Source organism: Anolis sagrei, chromosome X, assembly GCF_037176765.1.
Source record: "Anolis sagrei isolate rAnoSag1 chromosome X, rAnoSag1.mat, whole genome shotgun sequence".
Taxonomy (NCBI): domain Eukaryota; kingdom Metazoa; phylum Chordata; class Lepidosauria; order Squamata; family Dactyloidae; genus Anolis; species Anolis sagrei.
The window spans coordinates 61,720,868-61,737,700 of NC_090034.1; the positions used below are offsets into that span (position 1 = coordinate 61,720,868).

General features: G+C 43.2%; 2 protein-coding genes across 2 annotated transcripts; one reads left to right on the forward strand and one right to left on the reverse strand.

Moving 5' to 3' along the window:
* Positions 1 to 647: 647 nt before the first annotated feature.
* NDUFA7 (NADH:ubiquinone oxidoreductase subunit A7) lies at positions 648 to 8,997 on the reverse strand. Its single transcript, XM_060784749.2, has 4 exons — positions 8,836 to 8,997; positions 5,199 to 5,248; positions 3,183 to 3,320; positions 648 to 817 (listed from the first exon to the last, which is right to left on the reverse strand). The coding sequence occupies exons 1-4, from the start codon at positions 8,884 to 8,886 to the stop codon at positions 721 to 723; spliced, it is 336 nt and encodes a 111-aa protein (XP_060640732.2). The 5' UTR covers positions 8,887 to 8,997; the 3' UTR covers positions 648 to 720.
* A 345-nt stretch (positions 8,998 to 9,342) lies between these two features.
* RPS28 (ribosomal protein S28) lies at positions 9,343 to 15,045 on the forward strand. The gene is made up of 3 exons (XM_060784750.2): positions 9,343 to 9,476; positions 9,980 to 10,105; positions 14,942 to 15,045. Exons 1-2 carry the CDS (start codon positions 9,390 to 9,392, stop codon positions 10,100 to 10,102), a joined length of 210 nt encoding a protein of 69 aa, XP_060640733.1. The 5' UTR covers positions 9,343 to 9,389; the 3' UTR covers positions 10,103 to 10,105; positions 14,942 to 15,045.
* The last annotated feature ends 1,788 nt before the right edge of the window (positions 15,046 to 16,833 follow it).

The window sequence follows — 16,833 nt, forward strand, 5'->3', positions numbered from 1 at the left end:
ATCTACTAGGCATAGAGCCTTCTCGATCGTAGCCCCTTATTTATGGAATGCCTTGCCGGTTGAAACTTGAACCATCCGAGACCTACTTGCTTTTCGGAAAGCCTGTAAAACTTTTCTTTTCCGGCAAGCTTTTGATGGGTGAACAACCCGGGCTATGTCTGTTGTTATGGTTATTTTTAAAGCTAATTGTATTGTTTTAATCTGTTTCTGTAAACCGCTCCAAGCCAAATTGGGAGTACAAGCTAAATAAATAAATGTAAGCCGCACCGAGTCCCTTGGAGAGTTGGTAGCGGGGTACAAATAAAGTTTTATTATTATTTTATTATTATTAATATATAATATAAAATAAATATAATACATTCATAAATATAATCCCAGGATATATTATTACTGCTCTTAATTACGGTACTTGATGAAGGGAGACTGCTGCCCCTTTGCAATAATAATCATAAAATAAATATAAAATATTAGTAAAATAAACCAAATACAATATTAATAGAAATCAACACGGATATAGTTGAGGTGGTTGATGTCAATTAATTACCTGTAGTACGAGCCAGACTCCCAATGCAATCCCTTGGCTTTTCTGTCCCAGCAGATCCATCTAACTATCTAACAAGCTTTAAGAAGCAAGCTCTTTACAACAGTTTCAATTAAGTTAGGGGCCAGGTTTATTGAATCCATAGCAGAGAGGCTTTAGGGATAGAGTGCTGCCCTGTATCACAAATAGGGTTCGTCCTTCGAGAGTTCCCATTTCCGAGGCTGAAAGCCTGGCACGACCGGTTTCTTCTCTGCTGTGGCAACTGAAGACTCCGGGCTGCAAGACAAATAGGAAATATGAGAGAATTTGCAAAACCTAGAGTTGGAAGGGACCCCCAAGGGCCATCCAGTCCAACCTGGTTCTGCCACAAGCGATGACATCACCAAAGCCCCCCCCCCCGGTGCCCCTGGTGGTGCAGTGGGTTAAAGCCCTGTGCCGGCAGGACAGGTCGCAGGTTCGAATCCGGGGAGAGGCGGATGAGCTCCCTCTATCAGCTCCAGCTCCTCATGCAGGGACATGAGAGAAGCCTCCCACAAGGATGATAAAACATCAAAATCATCCGGGAGTCCCCTGGGCAACGTCCTTGCAGACGGCCAATTCTCTCACAACAGGATGCTCCTGACACGACAAAAAAAAAAAAAGCGCCCTCCCAATAGATGGCCAATAGTAGAAGCCCACTAGTTGAACACACAATCAAAGCCTTCCTGATAGATGGCCATCCAGTCTCTGCTTGATAGTAATAACTGTGGTGATCAACTGGGATTTTTTTAAACAATACACTTTATTTTATTTATATTTTATTATATTTATTTATAAATACTGTTTATATCTAATACTGTATTAAGGTTTGCATATCTGTATATCTTAAATCGTATGCTAATTATTATTATTATTATTATATCATTACTTACTGGATTTTTACCCCGCTCTATCTCAACCCCAAAGAGGACTCAGAGCAGCTTCCAAATTGCAATAATTCAGTGCCGCATTAAGACGTAAAAAAAAATATACAAATTACATTGTGTATTTAAATACATTTGAATAAGCAGTTAAAACAAAGCACATAGTCCTGAAATCATAGCCCTTAGTAATTTAAAATATATTAAATATATAATATATTAATATATATTATATGTTATAACATAATATATTTATATATGTGTATAATAACATAATATAATATGTGTTATCATGTTATTATATAATTATAATTACAATTTGATATTGTAGGTAAATGTAAAGGTTTTCCTTGACATTAAGCTTAGTCGTGTCTGACTCTGGTGCTCATCTCCATTGTCTGTAGATGCCTCCAAGGTCATGTGGCCACTGACATGACTGCATGGAGCACCATTACCTACCTTACAAAGCAGTACCTATTGATCTACTCCAGTGACGGGCAACCTTTTGAACTTGGTGTGTCAAAATTTGCCAAACACCTGAGCATAACTTGGGTGGGGTGTCAACTTCGAGAAAAACCCCCCATAATTTTGCAATATTTATAGTTTAAATAAGAAAAATGTATATTCCATGCGGAGTTATGGAGTGAACAATGCTCAAACGTGCAGATGTTAAATTTGTAGAGCCTATTACAAATTTAAGGATGGAATTAGATTGGCTCTTATAAGGTGTACTTTTCTGTATGCGGCCTCATGTGGCCGCGTGTCATCAAAAATAGCCATGCGTGTCAGTGCTGACACGCATGTCATAGGTTCACCATCACGGATCTACTCACATTTGCATGTTTCTGAACTGCTAGGTTGGTAGAAGCTGGAGCTAGGTTGGTAGAAGCTGGAGCTCACCCCATCCTGCAGATTCAAACCACTGACTTTCTGGTCAGCAATTTCTGCAGTTTAGCAATTTAACCCGCTGCACCACCAGGAGACTCAGTAATTATATCACATTATTATATTATTATTATACTATATATATATATTATATATATATATATGTTATAATAGAATCTATTTACAAATATGAGTGTTTTATTATTAATAATATAATAATAATGCTTTAATGCTAAGACGCTTTGAGTCTCCTTTGGGAGAGGTGAAGTGGAGGTAAAAATAAATATCACTAATAGAAGCCCATTCTGCCAATGGTAGAACACACAATAACAACCTCCTCAAAAGATAGCCGTTCAGGCTCTGATAAATAATAATCATAATAACAGAAGCCTATTCTGCCAGTGGTGGAACACACCATTACATTGTAATACTAATAATGGATACATAGCCGTTTTAAGTTTCCTTTGGGAGAAATAAAGTGGGGTATAAATATAATAATAATAATAATAATAATAATAATAATAATAATAGAAACCCATTCTGTCAACATGTGGCCATCCCGCCTCTACTTAATAACAACACCATGTGAGAAATGTTCTGTTCCTGGTTTGAAAGTGTTATTTTCTGTTTAATTGTGCGGCCCTTCCTTTGAAAGTAGTTGTTCTACTCCAGAAATGCCCTTGTTTTTGTGGCACAAACCATGTTGAATGGATTGAAACAATGAGAGATTCCTTGAAAAACTAAAGCCAATTGTGCTATACCAGGATGATGTCCCTCCTGCACAAACCAAGTTTTGGCAGTGTAATAAACTGACAGAACCAATTAGGAAATGGTGTGGATGACCCAGGAACACAGACCTGGCAGCTGGCAGAGCCTTCTGTGGAGAGACCAGGATGACCGGAGGGAAGGTCTCTCTGCGTCCATCCCGAGCGCAGTAGGAATTGGCGGCCAACTTGTGGCTGGGCCCCACGGGGAGATGCGGAGGAGGCTGTGTCCTGAAAGAAGGAAGGTATTATTGGTATTATTATTATTACTGACTGGAAGGAGCAAGGCTTGCTTCCTGTGTTATGAAATATGATGTATGGTTTAAATGGATTCGTATGTAAGATGTATGGTCGAGAGATTTATCCTAAGGAATAACACCTGGAAAACTACAAGAAGGAGGTGAAGAATTCGTGGACTGTAATTAAAAGTTGCTGAACTGCTGACATTGATGACCTGTGACAATGATTAACTGTTGAACTCTTGAGGTAAAATCAATGTGTTTACATTATCAGAGACAATGGCTCTTTAAGTTAAGGAAATGTTTACAAGGTTCCTTATGTTAAGAAGGAAGTCAGCACAAGGCTCCTTACATTTACCAACACCAATTAAGGAGAGTCAACATCTGCCCGGAACTGGAATGAAGTCAGAATGTTTCAGGTTGGAAAAGGATCTAACATTCATTTACAACTCTGAAACAACATCAGCAAGAAATATTGCTGTATAAGAGACCTTATTACAATCCAAAATTGTGGCAGACCGGAGGAGTCTGGCCCCCCTTCGCCATACTCTGCTCCGCAGGATGAAGAGAAATGGTGTGCCTTTGGGAGTGACAAATCTACAATGGGAAAGCAGAAGTCTGGTCACTTGTTCATGGGAGTGCAGTTTTGGAGTCATGAAATGTTGCAGGGAGTCAGTTTCTGCTTAAGGGAAACTGACTCTCTTTTTTAGGGAAAGAAGATGCCTTTTGGAAGTTTTGGAACTGTGTGTTGGCAGGCTTCATGGAAAGCAGGGCCTGGCCTAAGCAGGTTCTTCTTCAAGGAGGGAGAAAGGATATGGTAATATTTGGATGGATGCATGAGGATGAGTGAATGTGTATGTGTAATGAGAATGCGGAGTAAATATGTCATTCCCTCTGTTTGTTAGGCAAGGTAACTGTAGGTTGCTTGTGGATTCAATGTAGTTATATAAGGTCTGTATGTCCAATGTTGTTTTTTGTGTAAAAGTTTTGATACCCTTCCTCACTCTGGAAAATTGCAATAAAAAGAACCTATGCTTTAAAATTATTGAAAAATTATTCATAACACCTGCTGCCCTGGAGGACTAGGCCTCAATGGAGCTATGGGTTCGAGAGCATGGCTATCCGTCAACCATGTTTAAAGTGAAACCTTTATTATGATTAATAATGATCACTAATAATTATTCTTATTGATAATAATATAATGACGATAAAACCGGGAGGGATCGGATGGTGTCTTCCTGCTTAACACGAATAGGGTTTGACTGGGTGGCCATTGTGGTTTTCTTCCAATTCTAAGGACTCTGACATGCCTATCATATATCTTTCCCAATAATATGGCTACAAGCACTTTACCAGAACCAATGATTGCTGCACATTGCACTTGCCCTAGAAACCCTTTATACACCTCCTGTCAAATCAGCACTTTTAATCCTTGTACCCAACTTTTTGGCCCGGCCCAGTTTTATTGTGTTTCAATGTACTGTGCCTGTTGTTTACTTTGCTTTATTTTGTTTTAATTGTTTGATTTGCTTGATTGTATTGTTATGTTGTGTTGTTGAGGCCTCGGCCTGTGTAAGCCGCATTGAATCCTTTGGGAGATGCTAGCGGGGTACAAATAAAGTTTAATAATAATAATTAATAATGGCTGTATGGCCATCTGTCAGGAGGAATCGAATGTTAATTTTCCTGCCGGACATGAATAGGGTTGGACTGGATGACCCATGAAGTCTCTTCCAACTCTGTTGTTCTATCATATACCTATTATGTGGCTCTTTAGGGTGCCATTCTAATCAGTGCACCACACTTTTTAAATAACAACAACAATAAAAGTTGTTTTCCATGCAAAGCCTCTTCCCTGCTGCTCAATTACCTTTTGGAGATCTCTGTGTAGCGCAGCTGCAGTTTTGCTTGGAGGTCTCTCTGTGAGCAAAGAGAGGTCTATTTGATTAAACATGGGAAGCATTGATCAGCTTCGTATGTAAAATATTATTTATTTACTTTTCTCCCGCTTTTCTCCCACAAATAGGACTCAAAGTGGCTAACAACTAAGAAAGACATCTACATTATAAAAAAAAACAAAAACCATCATCCCACCCAACCAACATATAAGCAATAAATCCAATCATTACAAAACACAAGTTACATAAATATAAATAGACTTAACAATAACCACATATATCATAATTATAAAATTCCTGTGCCTCAGGCCACTGAGGTTGTCCTAACACGTTATAAACTTAATCCGAGTTTTCCTCTTGCGGTCAAGCAGAGGCACAATGGGGGAGATTTTGGTGAATGTCTTTAATGGAAAGGCTTAAAAGGAAACGGGTCAGGAGGAAGAAGACTTTCTGAAGGTCCTCTTTCCTCCTATTGTAATGTGATTAAAAAGTCTACCGAGTGATTATCCCCTTGATGGTCAGCCTCTGAAGTCAAGGATATATTTCTTTGTTATTTTTCCATGCAAGAAATGTTCTAAGATAACGGTTTCCACAATCGCTAATTGTGTCTTCAGAGGCAAGGCCACTCCCTTATACATTTTTCCTCAAGGAGATGGGAAGGGGGCAAAAGGGTCAGGGCCAGGTCAAATACATGAAGGGAAATATTGAAATACAGGAGAAAATATAGAAATCATAATACAGAGAGTAAACCCAACTACCCTCCCCCAGTGTCCATAGTTCATATTATTCATAGGAAGGTCCATAAAGGGAAATATCCATGAGGGGGAAAGAGAATTCCCTTGTTTGTGAGATGGGGGACCATCAGGAGCCCAGGTGTGTCTCAGATGGAAAAAGTCAAATACTATTGTGGCATGGTTTTCAGTAATAAATTGGTTACCTTCTGCTATAAACATATGAAAATAAGGCATAAAGCCTTGATTAAATGATACACACCAAATTGAACAAGGCTTAACCCTTATTATCCAGTCTGGTGTCCTATAAGTTACTATCTCTAATGGGCAAGGAGTTTTTCCAGAGGGTTTAAAAGAGGCGGTGGTCTCTCCCCTGCTGAAGAAACCAGACTTAGATTCTCCGGTTCCCTCCAGTTTCGAATCTCTCATTCCTGGGCAAGGTGATTGAGAGGGCAGCAGCGAAACAGTTGCAGCAATTCCTAGACGACACAGCCGGACTAGATCCCTTCCAGTCCGGCTTCCGTGCGGGGCACGGGACAGAGACTGTGCTGGTCTCTATCACGGATCACCTTCGATGCCAGCTTGACCAGGGCGGGTTAGCGCTGCTTGTGTTATTGGATCTCACAGCAGCATTTGACACAGTTGACCACAATCTTCTGACCCACCGCCTTGCTGTTGCTGGAGTCAGGGGGACAGCTTTAAACTGGCTGTCCTCCTTTCTTCACAACCGTGGACAGCGAGTGGAGAGGGGAGGCCTGGTCTCTGAGAGGTCCCCTCTATCTTGTGGGGTCCCTCAGGGGGCCATTCTCTCCCCTCTGTTGTTTAACATCTATATGCGACCACTTGCTCAGCTGGTTCGAGGTTTTGGGCTTGAGTGTTACCAGTACGCCGATGACACTCAGCTAGTGCTGAAGATGGAAGGCCGACCGGACTCTGTACCTGATTATTTCCATCAGTGCCTCGAGGCCATTACTGGATAGCTACGTGTCAGCAGGTTGAGGGTGAATCCAGCAAAGATGGAGATTCTATGGCTGGGTCCAGGGCCGTAGCCAGAAAATTTTTTTGGGAGGGGTTGAAAATTTTGCGGGGGTGGGGGGGGTGGGGGTTGAAACCTGCCTCCTAGGTCACGCTGAAGCAAAGAGCACAGGAGGGGGCAGAGCCCCTGTCAACCACCTCCACCAGGTCTGGCTTCCTTAATGAGAGCATTCAACACCCCCCCCCCCCCCCCAACTTGGTTGCTTCACTACATCGGCTATTGCTGCAAGTAATGACAGTGTGAATAAAGTGTCAATATTTGCTTGAGATAGTGCTTGCAGTTCTGGAGGGACTCTTAATTTTTTGCATCTCATAGACTTAACATGAGGATTTGGTTAACCAGTTAAAATTCATGAGTAATCCAGGTTTTTTTTTAAAAGATCTGAAACATTTCGGGGGGGGGGTTGAACCCCTAAAACCACCCCCTCGCTACAGGCCTGGCTGGGTCAACCGAGCAGTGGGGATATCCAGCTGCCTACCCTGGATGGCGAGGCGCTATGCCCGTCATCATTGGTAATGAGTCTGGGAGTCCTTTTGCCGTTAGCAGAACCACCTTCTTTCATCTGCGGCAGGCTAGATGGCTGGCCCCCTAACTGTCCAGGGACGACCTAGCTACGGTGATCCAGGCCACGGTCATCTCAAGACTGGACTACTGTAATGCCCTCTACATTGGCCTTCCTCTGTCGGTGATCCGGAAGCTCAAGTTGGTACAAAATGCAGCGGCTCGGGTTCTTGCGGGAATTCTGATGAGATGCCACATAACACCAATCTTACTGCAGCTGCATTGGTTACCAATTGAGCACCGGATCACTTTCAAAGTGATGGTACTCACCTTTAAGGCCTTGCATGGTCCGGGGCTGATGTACCTGAGGGACCGCCTCACCCCCTACCAACCCCAGAGATCCCTCCATTCTGAGGACCAAGATCTATTGGAAATTCCCAGTGTCAAGACCTTGCGTCTAACAGCAACCAGACGCAGAGCCTTTACAGCAGTGGCACCATCACTCTGGAATACTCTGCCACCTGAAGTCTGTGCCTTGCGGGACTTAACAGCTTTTTTACCATCACTTTGAAAGTGATCCGGTGCTCAATTGGTAACCAATGCAGCTGTAGTAAGATTGGTGTTATGTGGCGTCTCATCGGAATTCCCGCAAGAAGCCGAGCAGCTGCATTTTGTACCAACTTGAACTTCCGGATCACCGACAGAGGAAGGCCAATGTAGAGGGTATTACAGTAGTCCAGTCTTGAGATGACCGTAGCCTGGATCACCGTAGCTAGGTCATCCCTGGACAGGTAGGGGGCCAGCCGTCTAGCCTGCCGCAGATGAAAAAAGGCAGGGCATGTAAGACATATCGGTTTCGACAGGCCTTTGGTTTTTGATATTGCTGTTTTTAAATTGTTTTAAATTGTGTTGGATTTCAGCCATTCTTGTAAGCCGCTACGAGTCCCAGGGGAGTGGCGGCATATAAGTTTGAATAATAAATAAATAAATGGGAGGGGCATGTTCGACTTCACTCCCAGAAATCCCAACCAGTTTACCAGCTGTTAGGATTTCGGGGAGTTGAAGGCCAAAACATCTGAGGACCCACAGGTTGAGGACATATTTAGAAATATACCCATCCTTGGGAAAGTTACATGATGACCCAAAAAGGAAAGGCAGTGCATTGGGAGGCATCTCGGAAGTCGAGAAGAAACTACCGTACCCACAATCCCTTGCAGCTGGGCTTAGGCTCCTTTGAATCCCGAAGAGGTGGGAAACGGGCCTAGGTCGGCCTTTCTAAACCTTTCCTAAGAGTTGCCTCGAGGAAGGGGAGAAAAGGACGCGGGACTTCTCTGTCCTTACCCCTGAGAAAAAGTTGCGAAGCCTCCGGACAAGACCGGTAGCCGACGCCATCCCGGCTCCTGAAGATTAGCGGCTACAACCTTGAAGAACCGAAGTCTCGCGATATGTTGAAGGAGTGAGCGTGGCTTGGTACATAACAGCCCGCCCGGAGGAGCAAAGGGGGTTCGAAGTCTCGCGACCAATGGAGAGGGAGCAATGTCTCACGATGTTTTGAGCGAGGGGGCGTGGCTTAGTCTCGGGGAGGGGTGGAAACGAAAACAAGGGGCTCGAATTCTCGCGAGGGTTCAACCTGAAGTCTCGATCTATGTCGAGCGTGGAATTTAGGTCTCACGGGACAAGGGGGCGCAAAATCTCGCGGGAGCTTATCAGAGAAGAATTGTAATCCGGAGATGACTGAGTGACAAGACTCGAAGTCCCGCGAGAGTTTATAGCGTGCCGAATGGAGGATGAGGCGAAGTCTCGCGAAGCGTTGATCGAAAGGGCGTGGCCTGGCCGGGTATATAAGAGCCCATGTGAGGCCACGTGATTCTTTCGGCCTTCGCCTTCCTGCCGCCATGGACACGAGCCGCGTGCAGCCTATCAAGCTGGCCCGCGTCACCAAAGTACTAGGCCGCACCGGGTCCCAAGGCCAATGCACACAGGTGAGGATGAGGAGGCGCCTCCATATCAACTTGGGCCTTCCCTCCAACGGTTCGGAACTCCAACAAATCCAGCCTCAGGCCCCTTCATAGAATCATAGAGTTGGAAGAGACCTCATGGGTCATCCAGTCCAACCCCCTGCCAAGAAGCAGGAATATTGCATTCGAATCACCCCTGACAGATGGCCATCCAGCCTCTGTTTCAAAGCCTCCAAAGATGGAGCCTCCACCACACTCCTGTGCAGAGAGTTCCACTGCTGAACAGTTCTCACAGTCCTTTTCCCCCTCAGCCGCTTAAGCGGAGTTGGAGTTCCAAACACTTGGAGGGAAGGCCAAAGTTGAGCCCAAGCCTGCTCAACATGACCATGTCTATTTGGTAGAGCTTATGCCTCGTTCCAGCCATGATGACAAGGAGCATGAGTGTTTCCCAATGAGCTGAATGAACGTAGGTCATAACACGGGTGGTGTGTACGGCCTAACCCATATTTCCTCTCTGTTCTCCTAAGGTCCGCGTGGAGTTCATGGACGACACCAGCCGCTCCATCATCCGCAACGTCAAAGGCCCCGTTCGCGAAGGAGATGTCCTCACCCTCCTGGAGTCCGAGCGAGAGGCCCGGAGGCTGCGCTGAAAGGTTGGCGCACTTTAGATTTATTTATTGTTTATATATATTTATTGTATTGCCGAAGGCTTTCATGGCTGGAATCACTAGGTTCTTGTGGGGTTTTTTTGGGCTATAGGGCCATGTTCTATAGGCATTTCTCCTGACGTTTCGCCTGCATCTATGGCAAGCATCCTCAGAGGTAGTGAAGTCTGTTGGAATTAGGACAATGGGTTTATATATCTGTGGAATGGCTGGGGTGGGGCAAAGAGCTCTTCTCTGCTGGAGCTAAGTGTGAATGTTTCAACTGACCACCTTCATTAGCATTTGAAGGCCTGGCTGAGCCTGGGAAAATCTTTTGTTGAGAGGTGTTAAGCTGATGGACCAGCCTGGACACAGCATATTATTTGAGAACACAGAAATGCTGGACCACACCAATAACCACCATGTCAGACTACACAGAGAAGCCATTGAAATCCACAAGCATGTGGACAATTTCAACAGAAAGGAAGAGACCATGAAAATGAACAAAATCTGGCTACCAGTATTAAAAAACTCTAAAATTACAACAGCAAAATAGCAGAGAGGAAACAATGGGGCACAGCTTAACACCTCTCGACAAAAGATTTTCCCAGGCTCAGCCAGGCCTTCAAATGCTAATAAAGGTGGTCAGTTGACACATTCACACCTAGCTCCAGCAGACAAGAGCTCCTTGCCCCACCCCAGCCATTCCGCAGATATATAAACCCATTGTCCTAATTCCAACAGACTTCACTACCTCTGAGGATGCTTGCCATAGATGCAGGCGAAACGTCGGGAGAAATGCCTCTAGAACATGGCCCTATAGCCCAAAAAACCCCACAAGAACCTATATATTTATTATAATTATCAATTAGTATTTATATATGTGTTGTGTGTGTGCGCGCGCGCTCTGTGTGTAATGGGTACCTTAAAAACAAAAGAACCAATGAATGAAATTACACCAAATTTGGCAACAAAACCTCTCACAACACAAGGAGTGACCATCACTCAAAAAATTATAATTTTGTCATTTGGAGTTGTAGTTGCTGGGATTTATAGTTCACCTACAATCAAAGAACATTCTGAACTCCACCAACGATGGAATTGAACCAAACATGGCACACAGAACTTCCATGACCAACAGAAAATACTGGAAGGGTTTGGTGGGCATTGAGCTTGGGAGTTGTCGTTCACCTACATCCAGAGAACACTGTGGACTCAAAGAATGATGGATCTGGACCAAACTTGGCACAAACACTCAATACGCCAAAATGTGAACACAGATGGAGTTTGGGGGAAATAGACCTTGACATTTGCAAGTTGTAGTTACTGGGATTTATAGTTCACCTGCAATCAGCATTCTTAACCCCATGATGCCAGAATTGGGGCAAACTTTTCACACAGAACCCCCATGACCAACATCCAGTCCTGCTCCCTTCACCAGGGCAAGAAAACGTAATCAAAGCCCTCCTGACAAAGAGCCATCCAGCCATAGATATAGATAGATATGATTCACACACACAGATATAGTATCATAGATGTGAAAGGAACCCCTAAAGAAGGACAATTATATGTTGCATGTTCCTGATTAGGGAAAGCAGACAATCTCCACATCAACACTAACAAAGAAACAGCAAGAACTACTGTTTACCCACAAACAGGAAGACATTACATATATTAGAAACCAACACTTTCTCATTACTTTATTTTCGAAATCAACAGACTGGGCCACAGGAACGTGTGGTAGGGGACAGCTAGTTTATATTTATTGTTATATTTATCAATTAATATATTTATTATTTTAATATAGAAATATATATATTAATACTAATTTAATAATTATATATATTATTAATATACATATTATATGAGGAGCCACTGGTGGCAGTGGGTTAAATCGCTGAACTGTGGAACTTGCTGTCTGAAGGGTTGGTGATTTGAGCCCGTGCAGCAGAATAAGCTGCCGTTGTTAGCTCCAGCTTCTGCCAACCTAGCAGTTTGAAAACATGCAAGTGTGAATAGATCAATAGGGACTCCTTATGCGGGAAGATACCAGTGCTCCACGCAGTCATGCCAGTGCCCACATCACCTTGGAGGCATCTATGCACAATGCTGGCTCTTCGGCTTTGAAATGGAGATGAGCACCAGAATCCCAGAGTTAGACACCACTGGACTTAATGTCAAGGGGAAACCTTTACAGGAGCCCCTGGTCGTGCAATGAGTGAAACCCTTGTGTTGGCAGGACTGAAGACCGACAGGTCGGAGGTTCGAATCCAGGGAGAGTGTGGATGAGCTCCCACCTGCCAGCTCCCCATACAGGACAGGAAAGAAGGATACCACAAGGATGGTAAAAGATCAAAACATCTGGGCAATATCCCCTGGGCAGCATCCTTGCAAACAGCCAATTCTCTCACACCAGAAGGGATTTGCAGTTTCTCAAGTCGCTCCTGACACTAAACAAAACCCCTATATATATACACACACACCCATATACATACATGCTACCTTGGGTTCCTAGTGTTGCTTGGGCTATTTGAAAAAGTCTTTTTTTCTTTACAAAATACATGACATTGTGGATGAACTACAATGTATTTTTTTGATGGTCATGGGGGTTCTATGTGCCAAGTTTGGTCCAATTTACTTTTTGGTGGAATTCATTGTGCTCTTAGATTTTAGGTGAACTATAAATCCCAGTACCTACAACTGCCCCCAAACCCACCAGTATTACAATTTGGGCATAACAACAACGTATACCCACCACCTTCTCCCCGAAGGGGCTCTGACCAGCTTACAGACAGGACAAAGTACCTAAAAACAAACCTAAAACTAAACACATTATATGCAATACAATAAAATAAAACACATGCACATATAAAAGCATCAATTCAGGTTCAATCAAGCTGCGATCCTCCAACTTAGCACACATATCAGGTATGTGTGCTGAGTTTGGACCAGATCCATCATTGTTTGGATTCTTGATGTGCTCTGGAGGTAGGTGAACTACAAGTCCTCTAAATCCCCCCAATGACCTCCAGTGTGTTTTGTTGGTCATGGGGGTTCTCTGTGTCAACTAACACAAAACACAAGGCTCTGGAAGGGGAAAGGGCAACCTCCAAGCGCCAGGATTCCTGAGTGAGTGATGTATGATATAGTAGTTAGGATTATATAGGAGGCCGTAATCGAGGCTCTTGTATTCCGAATAATAAACACCTTGATATCTATGCCACTAGTGGTTTTCTGCATGGCCCTTCGTGGGATATTTGGTGCTCACTGTAACCTGCAGTGTCATTGTCAATGTAACCCAGGGGTCCCCAAACTACAGCCCGCGGGCCACTTCTGGCCCGCCAAGGGCACTTATCCATCCTGCAGAGGAGCGCCCCCCCCCCCCCACCCACACACAGTGCCCCTCCCTTGGCTGGCTCACGCTATCCGTCAGACCCGATGGGCAGCGTGAGCCAGCCAAGGGAGGCTGCTCCGGCGCTCCATGCAGTCATGCCAGCCACATGACCTTGGAGGTGTCTACGAACAACGCCGGCTCTTCAACTTAGAAATGCAGATGAGCACCACACCCCAGAGTCAGACACAACTGGACTTCATGTCAGAGGAAAACCTTTAACTAGGAAAATTGTGGAAGATCCAGGGTGGGAGAAAGAACTCTTGTCTGTTGGAGGTAGGTATGAATGTTTCAATTGGCCACCTTGATTACCATTTCATAGCCTGACGGTTTTTAGGAAGAATCCTTTGTTGAGAGGTGATTAGCTGGCCCTGATTGTTTCTTGTCTGGAGTTCCCCTGTGTTGTTCTTTATTTACAGTTATAATTTTAGAGTTTTTTTTAATACTGGTAGCCAGATTTTGTTCAGACTAGAAATAGGAAGATTTCCCATTCTCTGCTCCTGGAATTACTGCCTAAAGAGGGCTAGAAAGAACCCTCTCTAAGGGCCCTTCCACACAGCAAAATAAGATATGTGCAATGTGCATAGGAATTAATTGATTTTTTAATAAAAAAAAAACTATAGTCCGGCCCTCCAATGGTCTGAGGGACAGTGAAGTGGCCCCCGGTTTAAAAAGTTTGAGGACCCCTGCTGTAACCCTTTCAAATCTATGATACTATATCTGTGTGTGTGTAAATCGTATCTATCTACATCTATGGCTGGATGGCTCTTTGTCAGGAGGGCTTTGATTATGTTTTCCTGCCCCGGTGAAGGGAGTTGGACTGGATGGCCTTAAGTATTTTCTGTTGATCATGGGGGTTCTGTGTGGGAAGTTTGCCCCGATTCTGTCCTTGGTGGGGTTCAGAATGCTCTTTGATTGTAGGTGAGCTATAAATCCCAGTAACTACAACTCCCAAATGTCAAGGTCTATTTCCCCCCAAACTCCATCTGTGTTCATATTTGGTCATATGGAATATTTGTACCAAGTTTGGTCCAGATCCATCATTGTTTGAGTCCACAGTGCTCTCTGGATGTAGGTGAACTACAACTCCCAAACTCAAGGTCAATGCCCACCAAATCCATCTAGTGTTTTCTGTTGGTCATGGGAGTCCTGTGTGCCACGTTTGGTTCAATTCCATCATTGGTGGAGCTCTTTGATTATAGGTTCACTATAAATCCCAGCAACTACAACTCCCAAATGGCAAAATCAATTTTTTGAGTGATGGTCACTTTTTGGGTTAGTAGATGTCTTGTGGCCAAATTTGGTGACAATTCGTACAGTGGTTTTTGAGTTATGTCAATCCCACAAACTAACATTACATTTTTATTTGTAATGAAACATATGAATAATATATAACAATATTTGTACTTTGTTATATTGAAATAATATGTAATTTCCTTTTCCCTCTTCTTCAGATGGGTTGAGAGCTTCTCCTGCTGGACCTGCCCCTCAAGACCTAATTTGGAGAAAGATGAAAATGACCTTGGACTGAAATAAACTTGGGTTTACCTCCCTTTCATCCTTGTCTGGTGTGCGGAACTTTTCCATTGGCCAAAATAGGGGGAAAGTGGGTGGGTCTTCAGGAGTTTGCCCAATCATTAATATGCCTTCTCCTCCCACTATTAGCAAGGCCCATGAATGCAGCATTGGAGCTCCCACAAAGATAAAACAATGCATTGCAATCTAAACACTGTTATCCAAAACATACCTGGGGTTAAAAAATATTTTTATGATGTACTTATTATCCGGTAATTGTATGTTACTATCATGTACCTATTAATATTAGGTACTTATTATATATTATTAGCTTTCAGACTTGCCGTTGGCCGGGTTATTTGAAAAAGTCAATTTTGTAATTGTCCAAAATGCATAAAGTTGTGGGTGAACTACAACTCACCTCATGCCAGCTACACCCCGTGAAACTCCATCAGTACTTCTTAGTTTGTTATGTTGGGCAAGTTTGCTCTAGATCCTTCATTAGTGGGGGTTCAGCGTGCTCTCTGGCTGCAGGGTAAACTATAACTCCCACTATGGAGAGTCAGTCCCCTCAAATCCCTTCAGTAGGTTTTTTAAAAAAATAATCTTTATTAAGTTTTCAAGATGTATTAAAAAGACGGGGGAAGAGGGGGAGGGAGAGGGGGGTGAGGGTACACTTACAACAGATTTCACATCTACACAAAAACATACATACCTCTACACACTACATGGTGCACCTAACAAACTATCACCCCTACACACTTACATATAAGACAAATCAGGTTAAAAGATGACTTCCATTTTGTTTCCAAACTGGGCATAAAAAACGTGTCTTCTAATCTTCCTTAACTACAGGGAGAGACCCCTAGTTAATTTTGGATCCTTCCGTCTTCTTTTTCTGCCATATATGACTCTCCCCTATTCAGATTATATTTATTTAGTTTTCTTATGTTCTGTCCGTTTTACTCTTCTCATAATCCTCCAAGCATGACCAATCTGTTTGTTTCACTGGACTTCCAGAGCTGTTCCTCAGGAGGTATGTCAGTTTGTCCATATCCCTTATATCTAATAGTTTATCTAACCATTGGTCTACAGTTGGGATCTGCTCCTCCTTCCAGTGTTTTATCCGCCAGTATTTAGTCTGCCTCATTATTTAGATTTAAATCCTTGTCTGTAAGGCCTAGGATGAAGTACTCTGGATTATGTGGAATCTTTCTTTTTAGGATTTTTTTCGGTTTCTTCTTGGATAGTCCGCCAGTATTTAGTCTGCCTCATTATTTAGATTTAAATCCTTGTCTGTAAGGCCTAGGATGAAGTACTCTGGATTATGTGGAATCTTTCTTTTTAGGATTTTTTTCGGTTTCTTCTTGGATAGTCCGCCAGTATTTAGTCTGCCTCATTATTTAGATTTAAATCCTTGTCTGTAAGGCCTAGGATGAAGTACTCTGGATCACGTGGAATCTTTCTTTTTAGGATTTTTTTCGGTTTCTTCTTGGATAGTCCGCCAGTATTTAGTCCGCCTCATTATTATTTAGATTTAAATCCTTGTTTGTAAGGCCTAGGATGAAGTACTCTGGATTACATGGAATTTTTCTTTTTAGGATTTTTTCGGTTTCTTGGATAGTCCGCCAGTAGTTTCTGGGCACGTCCACCACATGTGGAAATAGGTTCCTGTTTGTTTGTTTTTTTACATTTCCAGCATACATTTGGATATTTTTTATGCATTAAACTCAACTTCTGAGGGGTCATATAACACCTATGGAAGGTCTTCAACCAATTCTCCTTTAATGCTACTGAGTATGTATATTTCAATTTCTTTCTCCGGATCTGC